Source organism: Nomascus leucogenys, chromosome 3 (assembly GCF_006542625.1).
Source record: "Nomascus leucogenys isolate Asia chromosome 3, Asia_NLE_v1, whole genome shotgun sequence".
Classification (NCBI taxonomy): Eukaryota; Metazoa; Chordata; class Mammalia; order Primates; family Hylobatidae; genus Nomascus; species Nomascus leucogenys.
The window spans coordinates 117,119,743-117,136,810 of record NC_044383.1 but is presented as its reverse complement, the minus strand read 5'-3'; the positions used below and the strand labels follow the sequence as shown (position 1 = coordinate 117,136,810).

Here is a 17,068-nt window from a genome sequence, read left to right as displayed (position 1 = left end):
TAGCAGGAGTTTCCGAGATGCATTAGCTGTGCAAAGTCTCAGGCCTCCTCATTTTTGCTAATGTACCATGGACTCCAATTTAAAAGTAGACCAATTTGCTCCTGCAAACTTTTGATATAATGGTTAACAAAAGCAGTTTTAGATTTTTAAACCTTGCATAATGTTGCTTACAAAGCTTTGTAAAAGAATATATCTAACACAAAGGGCCAGTCATACTTTGTCTATAGATTGCTTTGAATCAGATCAGTGGAATTTATTCCGTTTCAGTTTATCACGAAAGGTACAAATGATTTCTTTAGAAAATTATAGTGGCTTGCAGATTGAAGCCATTAATCTATAAACAGATCTATTAATTGATAGCCAATCAGCTAGATTGATATTAGTGGAACAATAATGTAATAATAAAACTGATACGGCCGGGCACAGTGGCTCATGCCTGTAATCCCAGCACGTTGGGAGGCTGAGGCGGGTGGATCACAAGGTCAGGAGTTTGAGACCAGCCTGACCTGGTGAAACCGTGTCTCTACTTAAAAAAATACAAAAATTAGCTGGGCGTGGTGGCGTGTACCTTTGTAATCCCAGCTACTCAGGAGGCTGAGGCAGGAGAATCACTTGAACCTGGGAGGTGGAGGTTGCAGTGAGCCGAGATTGCAACACTGCACTCTAGCCTGGGTGACAGAGCGAGACTCCTTCTCAAAAAATTAAATAAATAAATAAATAAATAAATAAATAAATAAATAAATAAAGCTGACACCCTTGCTTGGAGCATTTAATAGAGGCTGTCACCATTCTGAGTGTTGTGCAGGGATTCTTTTTTTTTTTCTTTATTGCAGAAGGTGATTTCTAAAAAAATTGTACAGAAGGTCTAGAAATACTTGAAATGATAGAGTTCTTTAAGAAATCACTCTTCCATAGTAAATGATAGGAAAAGTTTTGGTGGAATTCTTCATGTTTTTGAGTTGTCAACAAAAGTCTTCCTATTTAATAAATTAAGAGCTCTGAGATTATGTTTCTGTTATTTGTCAACTTTTGATCAAAGAGAGCAAAATAATTTCAGTTGAACTCCCAAAAAGATTGGCCCATTTGCTAAAAACATGCTTTTATATAATCCTGGAAATATTTGACATCAAGAAAGTTTGATTTCATTCTTTATGAACCCAGGGATTAAGCAGTAGAATTGAGCTGGCAAGAAGGGGTGTTAGCCATCTCTACAGATCCACTGTGTGGCGTGTTCTTCATGGGAAAGAATCACTTAATGGAACAGATTCCTGAGTTAGATGTTTTCTCCCCAGGAGAAATAGGCATAAATATTAAGAATTACTAATGGTAATGGATTGTTACTTGGTGCTTATAGCTAGAAGCAAAAATTCAGACATGTGTTTATATAAATGATTTAAGCTAATACAAATAAATAACCTTTGATATACTGAGAACAGCTGTTTCTTTGCTTAGGTGGAGAAGAACATTATTCATGAATACATGAATGTGGATTTACTCATCACCATCATAAAGCTGTGTGTGTAGGAGGGTTTATAAATAATGTTCTTTAGAAAGTTTAGTTTTTGAGTAATCATACTTAAAATGAGATATGAAAGTACATAGCTTTAAAGTTTTTTTTAAAAAATCCATAAAGTCTAATTTTGCTTCCCCTTTCTCTCTCTCTCTCTCTCTTTTTTTTTCCTCCTATAGGCTTGTTTCTCCAGAGCAGCCACCAAAAGCCAAGTTCCTGACCTTGGGGTCCAAATTTCGCTATAGTGGCCGCACCCAAGCTCAGACCCGCCAGGCCAGCACCCTCATAGATAGGCCAGCACCACACTTTGAGCGCACTTCTAGTAAACGGGTCTCCAGGAGTCTAGATGGAGGTAAACACATTTATGATAATTTTGATTTTCATTCACCTTTCTCTAATCCCATGAGGTCAGAAAATGTTAATCCAGTTAATAAGGCCATCAGAAATACCCTACAGGGATAGCCATTTTTTTCCTGAGTAAATAAAATGCTATTACTTACACTTACAAGAAAATAATCTTGTGTTTTAGAGTTTTTACTCTTTTTTGAAGTTGTCATACTTTTTTCTTTTCTTGTTTTTTTTAAAACAGGTTGAACATTCCATATCTCAAAATCTGAAATGCTCCAAAATCAGAAAGTCTTTGAGCACTGACATATGCTCTAAGGAAATGCTTACTGGAGCATTTCAGATTTCATATGTTCAGATTTGGGGTGTTCAGCTGCTAAGTATATATAATGCATATTTCAAAATACAAAAAATATTAGAAATCCGCAACACTTCTGGTCCCAAACATTTCAGATAAGGGATACTCAACCTGTATTGTCAGCGCACACAAATATTTGTTAAGAGTTCTCATTTATGAGATGTTGGACACATACATTTTACTGATTTCTCTTGATCGTGATGTGTTTTATGTGGTTCAATTTCCTGAACCTGTTAATTAATGGCAAAATGTAATTCTAAGGGTTTTTTCGTATGGTAGCATATGAACCTTAATTCAGACGAACATAAAACATTCCCTGCATCAGCAAATTTTCATGAGTGAAACAACTTACCAAACTTTCCATCTTATGAGAAAGCTTTAGTAGCTTCAAAGGATTCATTTTACATACAGCATTTTAACAGAAAGTAAATATAATGTGTTTATTTGTTCTTTAGCCCAAGGGAAAATATGTATAAATGTGAATTTTTTTTCTATTAGAATTCTAATTAGCTACATTTTGTAGTTTTATATAAACTACACATGAAATAAGTTTTATATAAACTATACATGGAAAAAAAAATATATATATATATAAATTACCTGGTCCAAAATGGGTTAATAATAGGTTTTTTATAAAAGAGCTAAGGTTAAATTTATATTAGAATGCCTTATGAAGGAATATTCTTTCTTTGTAATAGGAAATGATTAGTATGGATAATTTTCTACCCAAAGAAATAGTTTTCCAACATTTTTGGTTGATTGAACTAAAATATATATATAATAATAATACTAAATTTGAAAATTGTGTTTTACTACTAGTTATTAGCAGAAACTTTTTTCTTGTTTATTGCTTACATTTTTCTGAAATATAAGCTCGAATAACATATTTTAAATAATTGGAGTAAAACAGATCAGATAATGCTAACAGATTAAAAAGCTTTCTTAATAGTGAAGGATTCATATGGATTGCCTTCATCTGCTTTTCCTAGAAGAAAAACTTGGAAAACAAATGCAGGTGGACACATAGAGATATTTGCCAGGATTTGTTGGTTGGGATTTTGGTATATAGTTATTAAATCCTGAAATGTGCAAGGGGATGGTGAACTGTGCTTTAAACAAATTTCCGGAATTGTGGAAATGATTTAAATTCAGTTGATTGTTAATGTACTATCGCCGCTAAAGTATCTTTTAGCTCTTCAACAACTGAGCACTTTTCCAAGTAAATCTGAAAAATGTGCCAACCCATGTAAATATTTTCCAAGCCTTGCCCCTTGCCACAGAGAATTTATACAAGTGCCGAATAAATGCAGTTACTGTTGTTTAGTGCCCTGAGAGAAATCATTGCTCTTTCTGGAACACAGTTTTCAGCATTTGTTTGAAACTATGAGGCTGTATAACTCTTATATTGCAAAGTTTAGCATTTAAAAAGAGCAGTAAAACAGCATTTTTTTTTTGAGGTATACAAACTGTGCTCAAGGAAATCCACCATCTTGTATGGGCAGTTAGTGCAGAGGGTTATAGGAGGTCTGTATCTGAAAACAATGATTTTTACAAGTAAAAACAACAAACATGGCACAGTAATCCATTATTTTTCTCTTTGTGTTTTGGACGCCGTAATTCATCAGATGGGTAAGTCATCAAAAGGATTATTGTGTTATTGTGAAAAATAGGAGGCTTTTAATGCCAATACATGACCAGACGGCCAGTGAACTCTTTGATTAGGGCTTATATTCTCCGTTTTTTCCCCCAAAGCAAAGCTAGGCTGTAACCTGGCACTGAGCTATTTTCTTTACCACTCCTTATCAACATACCATTTGTTGTTGTAGTCTTCATGTATTGTATTTTCTTTTTCCTGTTTACTTTTTAAGTAAGGCTTGAATAATTTAGGTATATTAGCCTCACTTTAAAGTTTGGCAAATTAAAATAAATCCTCTTATGGATTACATAGCAAGTGAAAACCGGGATTCAATCTAAAGATCAAGTATCAAAATAAAAATCAATCTAGAACAGCTGTTTTAGGACAGGGAGTCTCCTCCGAGATTAGAAAATCAAACCCCAAAGAAGACAAATCAGTCATTTAAGAGAACCAACAACCAAGATGCATTTGGGGGTTGAGGAACCAAGTGATTTCCTGAAGGTGGAAAGTATAATGAACAGGGACATTACTTAGATAGGATCATCAGGGAAGGAAGGCCTATCTGAGGAAGAACCAGGTCAGTTGAGACTTGAAGGATGAGAAGGAGGCAGCCAAGGAAAAGGACAAGAGATATTTAATAATAAAGCATTCCAGGTAGCAGAGGCAGCAACGATGAAGCTATAAGGCGAGGGAGAGCTGGATACATTCCTGGAACAGAAAGAAGGCAAGTGTAGTCAGAGCTTAGGAAGTGGCGGGAGGGGTAAGCCTGGGTCAGGTCATGCAGGCCCTTGGAGGCCATGGTGAAGAATGTGGTTTTTATTTATTCCATGTGGTCTAGGAAACCATTGAAGGGTTTATGTGGGTTTATGTGCACGCAAGAGCACAGTGTTATCTTTAAAAAAAAAAAATCATTTGATGCAAGAGAACAATTAGATTGAGCGAGGAAGCAGGCAGGCTGGTTAGGAATGGTCCAGGTGAAAGCGATGGTGGTCTTCCCTTTAGTGGGAGTAGGCCAATTAGCCATTTGGTATCTTGGGCTCTGTGCCGGGGCCTACAAGCTTCTCAGATGTTTAAGACCTGAATAAATGTATCGGCTTCAAAATACAAGAAACTGCATGCTGAAATTAATAAGTGTTTAAAAGTATGCAAAGTCAGCATTTTGTCTACTTTAATAACTTTTAGTTTGATATTCAAATTTTAATAACATTACATTTGAAGCCATTTCTAGGTCAGATTTTTTCATTTTGCAAAATTTCTGAGTATGTATAATAGGTGTGTAGAAATCGTAATTGTAAGCAAAAGAATTCATCATAGCCATATTCTTTCCAAAGGAAAATTATTTAAATCTTGTTAGAAGTTTTTTTATTAAAAAAAAAACTGCTGGAGGCCAGACGCGGTGGCTCACACCTGTAACCACAGCACTTTAGGAGGCCAAGGAGGGCAGATCACAAGGTCAGGAGTTTGAGACCAGCCTGACCAACATGGTGAAACCCCATCTCTACTAAAAATACAAAGAATTAGCCAGGCATGGTGGCACGTGCATGTAATCCCAGCTACTCAGGAGGCCGAGGCAGGAGAATCGCGAATTGCTTGAACCTAGGAAACGGAGGTTGCAGTGAGCCGAGATTGCACCACTGCACTCCAGCCTGGGTGACAGAGTGAGACCGTGTCTCAAAAGCAAACAACAACAACAACAACAAACACAGCTGGAAAATAACTATACTTAATGTAAAATGGAAATTTATTCTAATACTGACTATGATTTGATATGGGCATTCAAAGTATGAGTATTTAAGGGCTGGGAAAATCTCCGCAAGGCGAGGTGGTAGAATTAGAAATGGAAAGAACTGGCCACGTTTAGAAATATATACAAGGACCTTGTTGGACTTGCTGGTGTTGAGGGGTGAAGGGTAGAGTCGTAGAAGATGTTCACATTCCCAGCTCAAGCAAATGGGAGCAAATATGAGAAGAGTGTTTTGTGAAAAAGGTCTGGGAAAGAATTAAATTTTGGACAGGGCAGGTGAAGGCTGTGGATTGAGGGGTATCTTGGGATACATGTATTCAAAGTGCTTGAGGCCTCTCAAGTTCAGTATGGTAGTTCACACACAATCCTGCCCTCCAAGAGCTTGCAGTCTAAAGGTGTTTGTGTTGACCAGGCTTCCCTTGGGACATGGAACCAGAGTAAACTTCATGGTGTCCGTAGAGTACTTTTTATGTAAAGTGAGATGACCTTGTGGTAGTTCTGTTGTTTGGGGAGGAGCTACAGATGGACAGAGGTCCTGCCACCTACTACTCACTTTGCCTTGCTGATGTTTGAGGTAGTCTTGGTTTGATCTGCAATATGACAGAATTTTCAATACAATATACATTTCTGCCTATCTGTAGGAGAGAAGAAGAGAGCACATGAGGGCCAGGTTTTCTGGGATGAGGGAGGTGTCTATGTATAGATTTACCATAGTTCATGTTGAGACATTGAGGAAGGGGCTTAAAAAATAAAAAATATTAAATATAGAAGTTAAAATCCCTAAAATTTACCTTTACTGTTTTTTATTTACTATTTTATCTTTTGAATGATATTCAAATTAAAGGTTCCTTTATGGAGCAATTCTTAAAACTTATTGGAGCAAATCATCTTAATTGCATAATCATTTGTTGCAATAGATAGATTCAGAAATAAATTGTAGGAGACCAAAGTGTGAAAATACTGCTTACCTTGTAATTCTGTTTGCCTTAACTCTGGTGTTTCAGCTGGTCTTAGAGCTCCTCCTACTGGTCAGTTCCATGATCTGAGTTTATCCTTCCAATACCTGGTGGTTTGAGACCCTGGTGTAGTTCAGTGCATTAAAATTCAGAATACTTTCAGAATTTGGTAAACATTTAAAAATTAGTTTATTTTATGTGGTGGGTATTTTCAGAGCTCAAGCAGTGTCTCTGTTCCTGTTCACTATTTATATGCTGCCTGTTTATTTCCTTAAGGGGGAAATTTTCCATAAAGTTTACAATTCACATGTCCTAAAATAATCCAAAATTGTCACTCTTTGCTAGCTCCGATTGGTGACGTGGACCAAAGTCTTATGAAAGATTTTCCTGGCACTGCTGGGGAGATTTCAGCCTATGGCCCTGGAGTTGTCAGCATTGCCGTGGTACAAGGTGGGGACGGCAGGAGGGAAGTGAGAAGCCCAACTAAAGCCCCACATTTGCAACTCATTGAAGGAAAGGTATGGTAAATTAGCACAGTATGTGGTTTTAAACATTTACTTAACCTAGAGGATATCTGTTGTATTTTCTGTTTCAGAAATCAAGTATTTAAAATTAGTTGTTCTCTGTTCTCCGTTGGTCATTTCTGTTTTCAAATATACATAGTGGTCTCTAACCTTTCTTTGATTGTTGTTCAAAGCAGAATATTTCAATGTAAATTATTTTAATGCAAGTAAGCAATTTACTGGCCTTTTTGACTGTCCTCATAATCACCTTATCTAATTGAATCCCCAAAGTAGAAAAGCTATGATGATTTGAAATTTATTTTTGGTTTGGTCCAAGTAAATTTTAAAATGTAGCTTCTTGATTATTTCAATTATTGACTTGAATTTTTTGACATCACCAAAGATAATCTTTATAAACAAATGTATTCATTAATAATCTATAATTAATGAAATTCTCAAGAAAAAGTAATTGTTTTGTGAATAGAGAGTGAGAACATGGTGTGTTGCTTTTGGCTTTATCTTGTGTGTACACCATGGTGAAATGGAGAAGTAACCCATATTGTGTTCTCAAATGTGTCACTGTTATCTTTTGTTACCTTGGGCAGTAACATCACTTGAATATTGATTTGAGAAGCCTTTGAATTCTTCAGATCTCTTTTCTGTGTCTGCACAAAGCGACTTTTTTTTGCATGCAACATTAGAAGTAAGCACAGATAAAAACAAATGAATCCATCATATTGATTCATGGTGTTTTCTGTTTTTTTAATTTTTTTATTTTTTTGAGACGGAGTTTCGCTCTTGTTGCCCAGGCTGGAGTGCAATGGCTTGATCTCAGCTCACTGCAACCTCTACCTCCCAGGTTCAAGTGATTCTCCTGCCTCAGCCTCCCAAGTAGCTGGTATCAGAGGCGCCTGCCACCACGCTGGCTAATTTTGTATTTTTAGTAGAGACGGGGTTTTGCCATGTTGGTCAGGCTCGTCTTGAACTCCTGACCTCAAGTGATCCACCTGCCTCGGCCTCCCAAAGTACTGGGATTACAGGCATGAGCCACTGCGCCCGGCCGTATAGTGTTTTCTAAATTTTAACTTTGAAAATTTTTTAAAGACATAAATGTATAAAGACTTGCTAGATGAAGTAGCTGCCAGTGCCTCAGGAATTTCTGCACTGATAGCCTCTGAGGCCCAGCATGGAGAAGGTCTCAGGGACCACCACATGGGCCCAGTCTTGTGCCACAATGTCAAGTGCTACCTGTATAGCAAGTGACATAAAATCATCGACATTCCATCGTTAAAGAATTTGTGCCTGTCATATGGAAAAATTATTTGGTGGGGAATTCAGTTAGAAATAACAGAAATTGTGTCCAACAAGGTTTCTTTCAATTGCTGACAAGTTGTCAGGATAGTTTTTTAAAAATTTTGCTAACAAGGCACCCAGGAGAGTGACTGCTTATATCTGAAACAGAAGAGCTCAGCATTTCAGAATATCTCTGTTCCATTTTGCATAGTTAACTTGATATATCTAGTTATTTTCCATAAAAAATGAAAAAGTTCTTTTAAATTTCAAAGGAAATCCTGCTTGTCTTCAGCAAACAACTGGGTACACTGGCATTTTTGCTAATGCTTTGAATGTCTGTCAGCAACCAGGTTTAAAAGTAAATAATGCTGTTTGAGTTTCGTGGGTTCTATTTGCAACCAGTTTGAAAATAATTAAATGAGTCAATATGTATAAATTTTATGTGACACAAGTAGTCTAGTCTTTTCTGTTTAAAAATGGGTCATTTAATTCATTTCTAACTACACTGTGTTAATATGATCCCTTCTTTAAACGTTTTCACTAACTACTCATTTTTTCTTTTGTCCTCTTTCTCTCTTGCATCTGTTTTTCCTTTGATTGTATCTGTTGTGTAATTTCATATTCAATCATGGGTTTGCACTTGAGAATAGACTGTTTCCATGTGCCCACCTTCACCTCTCATCCACCGTGCTTCATCTTTTTCCCCAGACCTATTGCCTGTCCCTGAAATGGACTTGCTTTCAGACATTTCAGAGGAAGACCCCTTTGGGGAGGCTGACCAGATCACACTAGACAGCTTAGAGCACCTTTCCACAGGTGAAACATCTGAGCAGGGGGATTCTGAAGTTGCTATGCCTGATTTGGTCTTGGATTCTGCCATAGCCCCTTCTCAGCCTGACTGTCCTTCTCCCGTCCATGAGAAGACTCTTAAAGCAGCTGACAACAGTGATTCTGAGTTTGGTTACTTCTCCTTCAGTTTCTCCAAATGTTTTCCCTCCGGCTTCCCCTCCCTTCTTGATGAAGATGGGTATCTTGCTTTCCCCAGCCTCCCCAAGGTCTGGGTCTCCTTCCTCCCCGCTGGTGTGCAGCACTATATCCCAATCACCTCCCCTTCATTCATTCCTTCCCTTATCCTCATCTTTGGGCTACTTCTGTCTGCTTCTCAGTCAGTTCCTTTTTCTCTTGCCTTTTCTCTTCCTCTAGCTCTATCCCTCTGCTATCTGGAGGCTAAAGCCGCCTCCTTTAATGTTTCTTATGACCGTGACTTGAATGACAAACTAGAGGAAGAGGAAGTAGTTGCTGGCATGCCTACATAAGCTCAGTTTGTGGAGTCAACACAATACACTTTATCTTAAACCCTTCCTAATATATATAGAGTGTAAATGTGTGCATACATTTCACCACTGATTACCCTCAACATAGTAGTACCTGCACATTTTCACACACACAATATTTTAGTGCATGAGAAATAAGTGTAGACACTTCTCCTTCATTCATACCATTGACCAGGTCCACACATTCTAAGTTAGGAGCGAAATTGTAGGATTATTTTACAAATATCTAGATTAAACTAGATTTGTAACAGAAGGTGTGGGGGAGGAGGGAACCTGTATTGCCCATAACAATCCATACAGGGTCTCTCCATTTTGCAAACAGTTATTAATGCTGTTCCTTTAGGATGAAACCTTTTTGTTTTGATATAGAACTTAGGATGCAGTGGACATAACTGTTCTTGATGTATATTAGTAGAATTCCTTAGTACTGTTATTTCTCTTGTTGGAAACCCAAGTGTGTTCTAGCATCTATGAAGATGTGTCTGTAACCTTTACTCCTGACATTTGTAAGTCTAATCTCAAAAGCTCCTTATCTCCCTATTATTGTAGTATTTGGAGACCAGATGAATTTTAGCTAGTTTTTTTTTTCTAACCTTAAATTATGTATTATATATAAGAGTCACTGTAGGGTATTTTATAAGGAAGGTACTATTCTGTTGTCTTTAACAAATGTATGTGAAAAGTGAAACATGGCTTTTTGAAAATTTAGACTATATAACACTAAGATTGGGCCTCTTAGTGCTCTTTGTTTAAAATTAGGTGTTTGGTTTGAGGATTATTACCCCTATATAAGGCAAATTTTTTTCAAATATCCTACCTCTGTGCTACTAAGTCAGCATTAACGTGTACAATATATTTTTGATTATTTTGTTAAATGTGGCCTGGTGATTTAGTGCCTCATATTCTGTGGATACTACCAATACATAGAGTAAATCACAAAATTTAGAGCAAACCTAAAGAAAAATGTAAAGATAATGCAGTGAGTATGCATTGTAGGAGAAACCACAATTGTTAAAAAGTTTACCTGTGGAATATCAAAGATAAACATTTTAGGGAATTAAGTGTTGACCAAGGAGTTGGAAGATGTTTCTTAACAGATTATTGAATGTCTGTGTCTCATTTTTCACATCTGATAAAGACTGAGGTCCTTGCTTACCTCTGAAAAATACTATGAATGGTTAAAAAGGTAAGCCGTTTGAACTCTCAGATTTGACACTATCATCCTAATTAAGAAGGAAAAGGATATATATTAAGAATTAACCTGTAAAGGTTAAATGATTTGCCTTTGGTAAGGGAGTCAATATTTTTATTCTCACCATTTTTTCCCTTGAGTCAAAATTCAGTCAGTATTTGTTAGTTTTAAACTTCTACATTCATTCTTTTGAATCATCCGATATTGAGAAATGTCCAACTATGAAAAACTGTTCTTATTTAAAGAATTTTATGTAAGTGGTTATATTTCAAAGATTATTTTTAAATACCCATGATTTTAATATGAAACTAGTTAAATAAGCCAATCCCCCTCCCCCAGCCAGAAAAGAAATCCATATTTAACAAACTGAATCATAGGTTGAACATTTGTTCCCCAATATAAGGCTAAAAACAAATTTTACATCATTATACTTTACCCCATCACTAGTTGCTTTAGAGATTTCAAATTAGAACAGATTGAATTGTGCCATTTTTGCACTCTCATATTTTTGTTCCTGAGTACAAAATATTCAAAAGCAGAGCATAATCTAGGGACTGAGAAAGAGTGAAGCTTCCATCTTCCATTCCACCTTTGCAAAGGATCATTTCCATCATTCGTACAACACTAGGTGAAGAAAGACCAAAGAGGCTTAATATTCTGCATCTTCTGAGGGCCTCACAATAAAGGTTGGTAACACTGGTTCACCATTTAAGTTCAAATACAGCTTCTTTGCACTGATGGTAGAGTTTCCACTAATACTCCCCTTCTTTCTGGCCGTTTGCTGTGTGACTTTTCAGGCGAAGATGGAAGAAGAGGAAACACAGCTGGAAGAGGTGGCTGAGTTTTCCCTAAAGTTAAACATCTCATGGCTGCTGCCTGCCATTAGTATTGTGGGGGGAGGGTCCACTCTCAGGGTTTATTTATGAGTTGTGTTTGTTGTGGCTTTAAGTTCATAAGATTTGTATTCCTCTTTTAATGTCTTAGACTGTCGAACTCTGGGTCATTTTGGTGCTTGCTCATTGATACACTTATGTTTATTTGCCTTTTCCCCCCTGTGTGTGATTTAATTTCACAGAAAAATTCCTTGAGAGTAGAAGGGGATAATATTTATGTCAGACATAGCAATTTAATGTTGGAGGTTTGTATAATCTAAGAAAACAACTCTGTCCTAATGGCTGCCCGGCTGCTGTGGACGGGAGGTCACGCCTAGGCTGGCTGGCAATGTTCTTCAAGCACGGTGCATGCAGCGCATGGGGTAATTCAACTCGGGAGTGCATGTTACCAGCCTGACGGTGTTCGTTTCAAGTGGCTTAGGCAGGACTGTATCTACTAGAAGTTCTCAAAGTGACAAGTGGGAAAAAAAAGTTTAGTCAAATGAATCAAGTTTTTATCCAGTACTCTTGAAGTTGTTCTACAAGTAAACCTATTCTCTCCTAAAGGGTTAACTCTAGGGCATCAACCTGAAGTAACACAATCTCATCCTTAATATATATTAACTAGAACAGAGATTTGTTTATTGATCTGGCAGTAAATCATTTGACTCTTGATCTATGCCCACTTTTTTTGTTTTTTTTTTTTTGGTTAAAATCCATGATTGGGAATGTGGTCCACTTTCAGTATTCTGTTTGAGAATATGCTAATTAAAGGAATTATTTTAATTAGAAAGAACAAGCAAAAGTGAGAGAGAAGTAAAGGAGAAAAAGAAAGCCCAATCACCCAATTAGGAATGTAAAATGTAAAATATGTTCCCCGTGTCACGTGAGAACATTTTTTTTTTCCCTTTTTATTTTACAGTAGTATGTGGCAGTGTATTCAATGGAGAACTGCAGCTCTCAGTAATCTGACTAATCTGTTTGGTTGCTTTTGGCAGCTTGGTAACTGATGGAAATGTATTTTTGCTTAACTTACTAAAATGCTGTACAGTGTAATAAGTAACATTGCTTTGAACCAATGCAAGAAATGTGCCTGATCTCAAGCCACAGTCATTTTTCCATGCCATGCAAAGATTTTTAGATTTTCATGAGTTTTTGCAAATGGCTATAGAAGCTCATAGATGAGCTACTATGCTTGTGCATGAATGTGGAATATCTAATTTTATTGGTTGCATGACCTGTTCCTTAAAGTGTGATGAAAGCTATAATCCACAGGTGGCCCTATGATTTTTGAATTATAAATAAATATTTAAAATTTGGTTAAAACAAATACTATTTATCAGAGCCAGTCAAAAAAAAATTCCACAAATACCATTTATCAGGACCTGCTCCCATGAAAATGGACCTGGTAGTTTTTCTTGTATATTTGTCTGTATAAGGATGATCTGGCGATTGCGGAGGCTAGACCCCACTTTTGTGCTTGGCAAGTACGTGAGACCAGTCTTTGGTTCATTTATTTTATAAAGAGGCTAAACAGAAGCAGCCTCTGGAAGCAGTAATTTTTATTCCTTAAGAATTAAAAGCCACCGCTGGAATTTCCTGAAAACAAACAAACAAAAAACCTTGGCTTTTCCAGCTGGGGGATGATCCTGGTCTGGCTTTTTCTTCCAGCCAGTGTGCTTCTGGGTCTCTACCTTTCTCTATTTTGTACTTGATTTACTGTGTTCACAGAATGCAATTTCAGGAGTAGTCTTAATCAGAAAGGTAAATTTGCTGGAACAAAGTCATCGTCTGAGTTTCAAATCCAGGTGCTGGAAGGAAGTGTTAATTAGCAATTTTGATGATCAGTTCCATGTCATCTTTCTAATAATGTAAATAATTATTCCTTTAAAAATCCTAAACAGAGAAGAAATCATAACCCTTTAAAATGTAAATCATTGAAGAAGAACGCATTGACTTTATTTTCAAATTTTGATGAATTCATGAACTTATTCATAGGTTATAATATGGCTTTAGAGACTTGGCATTTTTCTTGCTTTACTGTGTTTTTTTTTTTTTAATCATAAGTTTGCTTTGTCTTATTTTTTGGTTTTATTTTTGTCCTACTGGGTTTTTTCCTTTTGGATTTTTTTCCCCCTTTGTTACGTTACATATTGCTAGGAACTGGATAAAGCCCAGGAGGACATACTGAAACATCAGGCTAGCATTAGTGAACTCAAGCGCAATTTTATGGAATCCACACCTGAGCCGCGCCCTAATGAATGGGAAAAACGACGTATCACACCTCTGTCCCTACAGACACAAGGGGTATGTCATTAGCTATTTGTTGGCTCTGTCTCACTCCAGTTGCTCAATAAAACTTAAATTGTTAATCTCCTATGTTGAGTCTAGGGAAGTTACAAAATGTTCCCTTTTAATTATTTTTATGTAATTACTAACAATTTTTTAAATACTAAATATTTATTAACAATGCAATAGTTATTGGCCTAGTTCTTAGGTAAATTGCATGAGTTTCAAAATACTTTTGAAATAGTTTTAGGATAATTTCACTATTTTACTCAGGTAAATTGGTAGTAGTAATGAATTGTTATATAGGACAATTTAGAAACTAACATACTGTATTTAGTAAGCTTTTTAGTTACTGATATCTGAAATAGGGAAATTCACTTAGTATAAATAATTAATAAATAAAGGAATATAGACTATCTTTAGAGTGGTTTAAGGTTATTACTGTGAGGAAAATGAGTTTAACTTAGCTTTAAAGACTGATGAGCCCTGCTGAAAGCTTGAAAAATATTAATATATAATACGACTTAGTATTGAAACTTCCTAGTAAAGAAATGTTAGAATTGTGTTTTAAAAACGTTTTTTCAACCATAACGTTTCTCCTCACTTATTCTATTTCTTTTCATGTTTTACGTCTCCCCACCACTGATATGAGTACATATTGCCTTCAGGATATATTCTCAATATATTTCTCCACTCATTGTCATCCACATCTGTGCCTCTAGGATTCTTCCAAATCCCTCCTGTTACTGACCAAGAACTTCCATGGGCTCGTTTGTCATACTTGAGCGGACAGTTTATATACATACTATATTTAATCCGTAGTTTAAAAAATGGTATAAAGATGTTACCCTACAATTTCATCTTTTTCCTTTCAGCATCTAGTCTGGCGTGAATGTCGCCAAATTGTAGACATTGATTTAGATATTCTAGTGCTATTTTTATCCACCTTTCCTGAAAAAGAAAAGCTGTTAGTTACTTTAAATTTCTAAGTTTGTGCCATTGAAAAAGAAAGCTCTTTAAGAACAAATGAGCAAAAAGAATTGCTGAACTGAAGCACAGAACTTTTGAAAATATTAAGACTTGCATGGTAGAGTCTTAAGAAGTTGGATGCAACTTCAGTTCTTAGTTTCAGATTTTTCTGAAGACGATAAAAAATGTCAATTTCAGCAGTCTATTCCAGAATGTTGTGTTTCTGGAGAAAGGGTCTGATGCCATGCCAAGGTTTTCACCTTCCATTATGTGCCGCTTCTCCTGGTGTGTGTCATTGACCCACACCGGGTCAGCGTTTTATGTTTGTGTTGCTATAGGTGTAATGTATGTGTCTTATTTGTTGATTATGTCTATTGTTTAAAACAATAGAGAAAAGGAGACCATCTTTTCAAGGATATTTTATCCGTGAAGGAGAAGTACCTGATGCCGACAACACGGACGGTTGAAGAAAAAGCTCAGGAGACGGACAAGGTGTTCACCTTGCACCCTTGGATCTACTCTTGCTTTTTCTCCTTTTCCTTTTGTTTCTGTCCACAGCCATAAGATTTCTTTTTTCCTGTGTGTCACACTAAAATTTTTTTGAAATGATTTTTGAGCATTTAAAAAGTTAAATGCCCTGTGTATAGAAGCATAGGATTGTTGGATGAGAAATACCATATTGCAGAAGCACTTGAAAAGTCAAAATTTGAAATACAGAAACATCAACCAATTTAGGTGATAAGTGATTCCTAATTTGATGTATGTGGCTGACAGTTGGGAAACTGATTTCATGTGAAAATGCACTGTTTGTACAATACTTATGCATGCCATGTTGTTAAAATAACCACTTATATGCCTTAGATTATGAGTTAACTAATTACGTATGGAAACCTTTTGAGTTTTCATTTGTAAGATTTTTAATGGGAACAAAGATTTTGATGCACCGTAGCAGCTCCTCAACTGTCTCTCTGCTCCTGCATGTGTGACATTTCTGACATTGGTGAGGAAGTTCACTTTTCATTGCTTTTACATCCTCATTCTTCTCTTTCTACTGATTTTACTTAGCCAGGTGGTCAGTCTGTTATTTGCTGGGACTGGAGAGCTTGGAGTCTAGTAGAGGAGACATGGAAATAGTTAATTAGAAAAGTTTCTTTTTTTTTTTTTGAGATGCACTCTTGCACATTCGCCCGGGCTGGAGTGCAGTGGCGTGATCTCGGCTCACTGCAACCTCCACCTCCTGGGTTCAAGCAACTTTCCTGTCTAGCTGGGATTACAGATGGCCGCCACCAAGTCTGGCTAAATTTTTTGTGTTTTTAGTTGAGACGGGGTTTCACTATGTTGACCAGGCCGGTCTTGGACTCCTGACCATGTGATTTGCCCTTCTTGGTCTCCCAAAGTGCTAGGATTACAGGCGCGAGCCACCACACCCGGCTGGTGATTAGAAAATTTTCTAATTGGTACTTGGAAAGTTTCAGACACTAAGAAGTAAATGTTAAGAAGGTGAAATACAATGTTGTGTTAGGAGGGGATTAGGAAGATGGTTTTGTCATTGTGGTCAGGAGGAGATGACATTTGAGTTGAAACCTTAATGATGACCAGGTGGACATGGGAAAATGTATCCATGTGTAAGGAAGAGCCACAACACAGGAACTGAAAGACCAAATGACAAGGCTTGGTGAGCAAGGGGGAGCGCGAAGGAAGGAAAATTCAAAGAAGTTAGACCCTAGGTCATGTCACGGTCTTAAAGGCCATGCTAACAGTTCGGAATTGTACAATAGGAGTGATGGGAAAGCCTTGGAGAGTTTGAAGGTGAGTAGTGGCAGAATCCCACCTGTGTCTGACAGAAGTCCCCCTGGCACTGGATGAGGAATAGATTATAGGGGCTGTGAATGAGAGCAGAGATTATTAATAAGGAAACAGTGATTCCCTTCCACAAAGTAGATTCTGTTAATTGGTAGAGAGTATTCATCAGAATACATAGCGGGGTTGGGAAAGGAGGCAAAATAAGTAGAAATAAGGAGTTTGTGGTCTAGTTGAAATGAAATATTTTCAGAACATTGCAAATGA

The 17,068-nt window shown here is 36.8% G+C and overlaps 1 protein-coding gene across 20 annotated transcripts in view; it reads left to right on the top strand.

Moving 5' to 3' along the window:
* The window catches only part of EPB41L2 (erythrocyte membrane protein band 4.1 like 2), a 225,325-nt gene that overhangs the window by 172,960 nt on the left and 35,297 nt on the right, over positions 1–17,068 (top strand). For 11 of the 20 annotated variants that reach the window (XR_004029359.1, XR_004029358.1, XM_030809679.1 and 8 more), the window contains exons 11-13: positions 1,690–1,862; positions 6,895–7,067; positions 15,392–15,493. Coding sequence is in view for 18 of the 20 variants with exons in the window: in XM_030809679.1 (XP_030665539.1) it covers positions 1,690–1,862; positions 6,895–7,067; positions 15,392–15,493 (448 nt within the window). In the remaining 2 variants the exon portion in view is untranslated. Of the gene's footprint in view, positions 1–1,689; positions 1,863–6,894; positions 7,068–8,995; positions 11,553–11,946; positions 12,010–13,903; positions 14,051–15,391; positions 15,494–17,068 lie in introns of those variants that run through there. The other 9 variants (XM_030809682.1, XM_030809680.1, XM_030809675.1 and 6 more) reach the window with 3 other exon arrangements.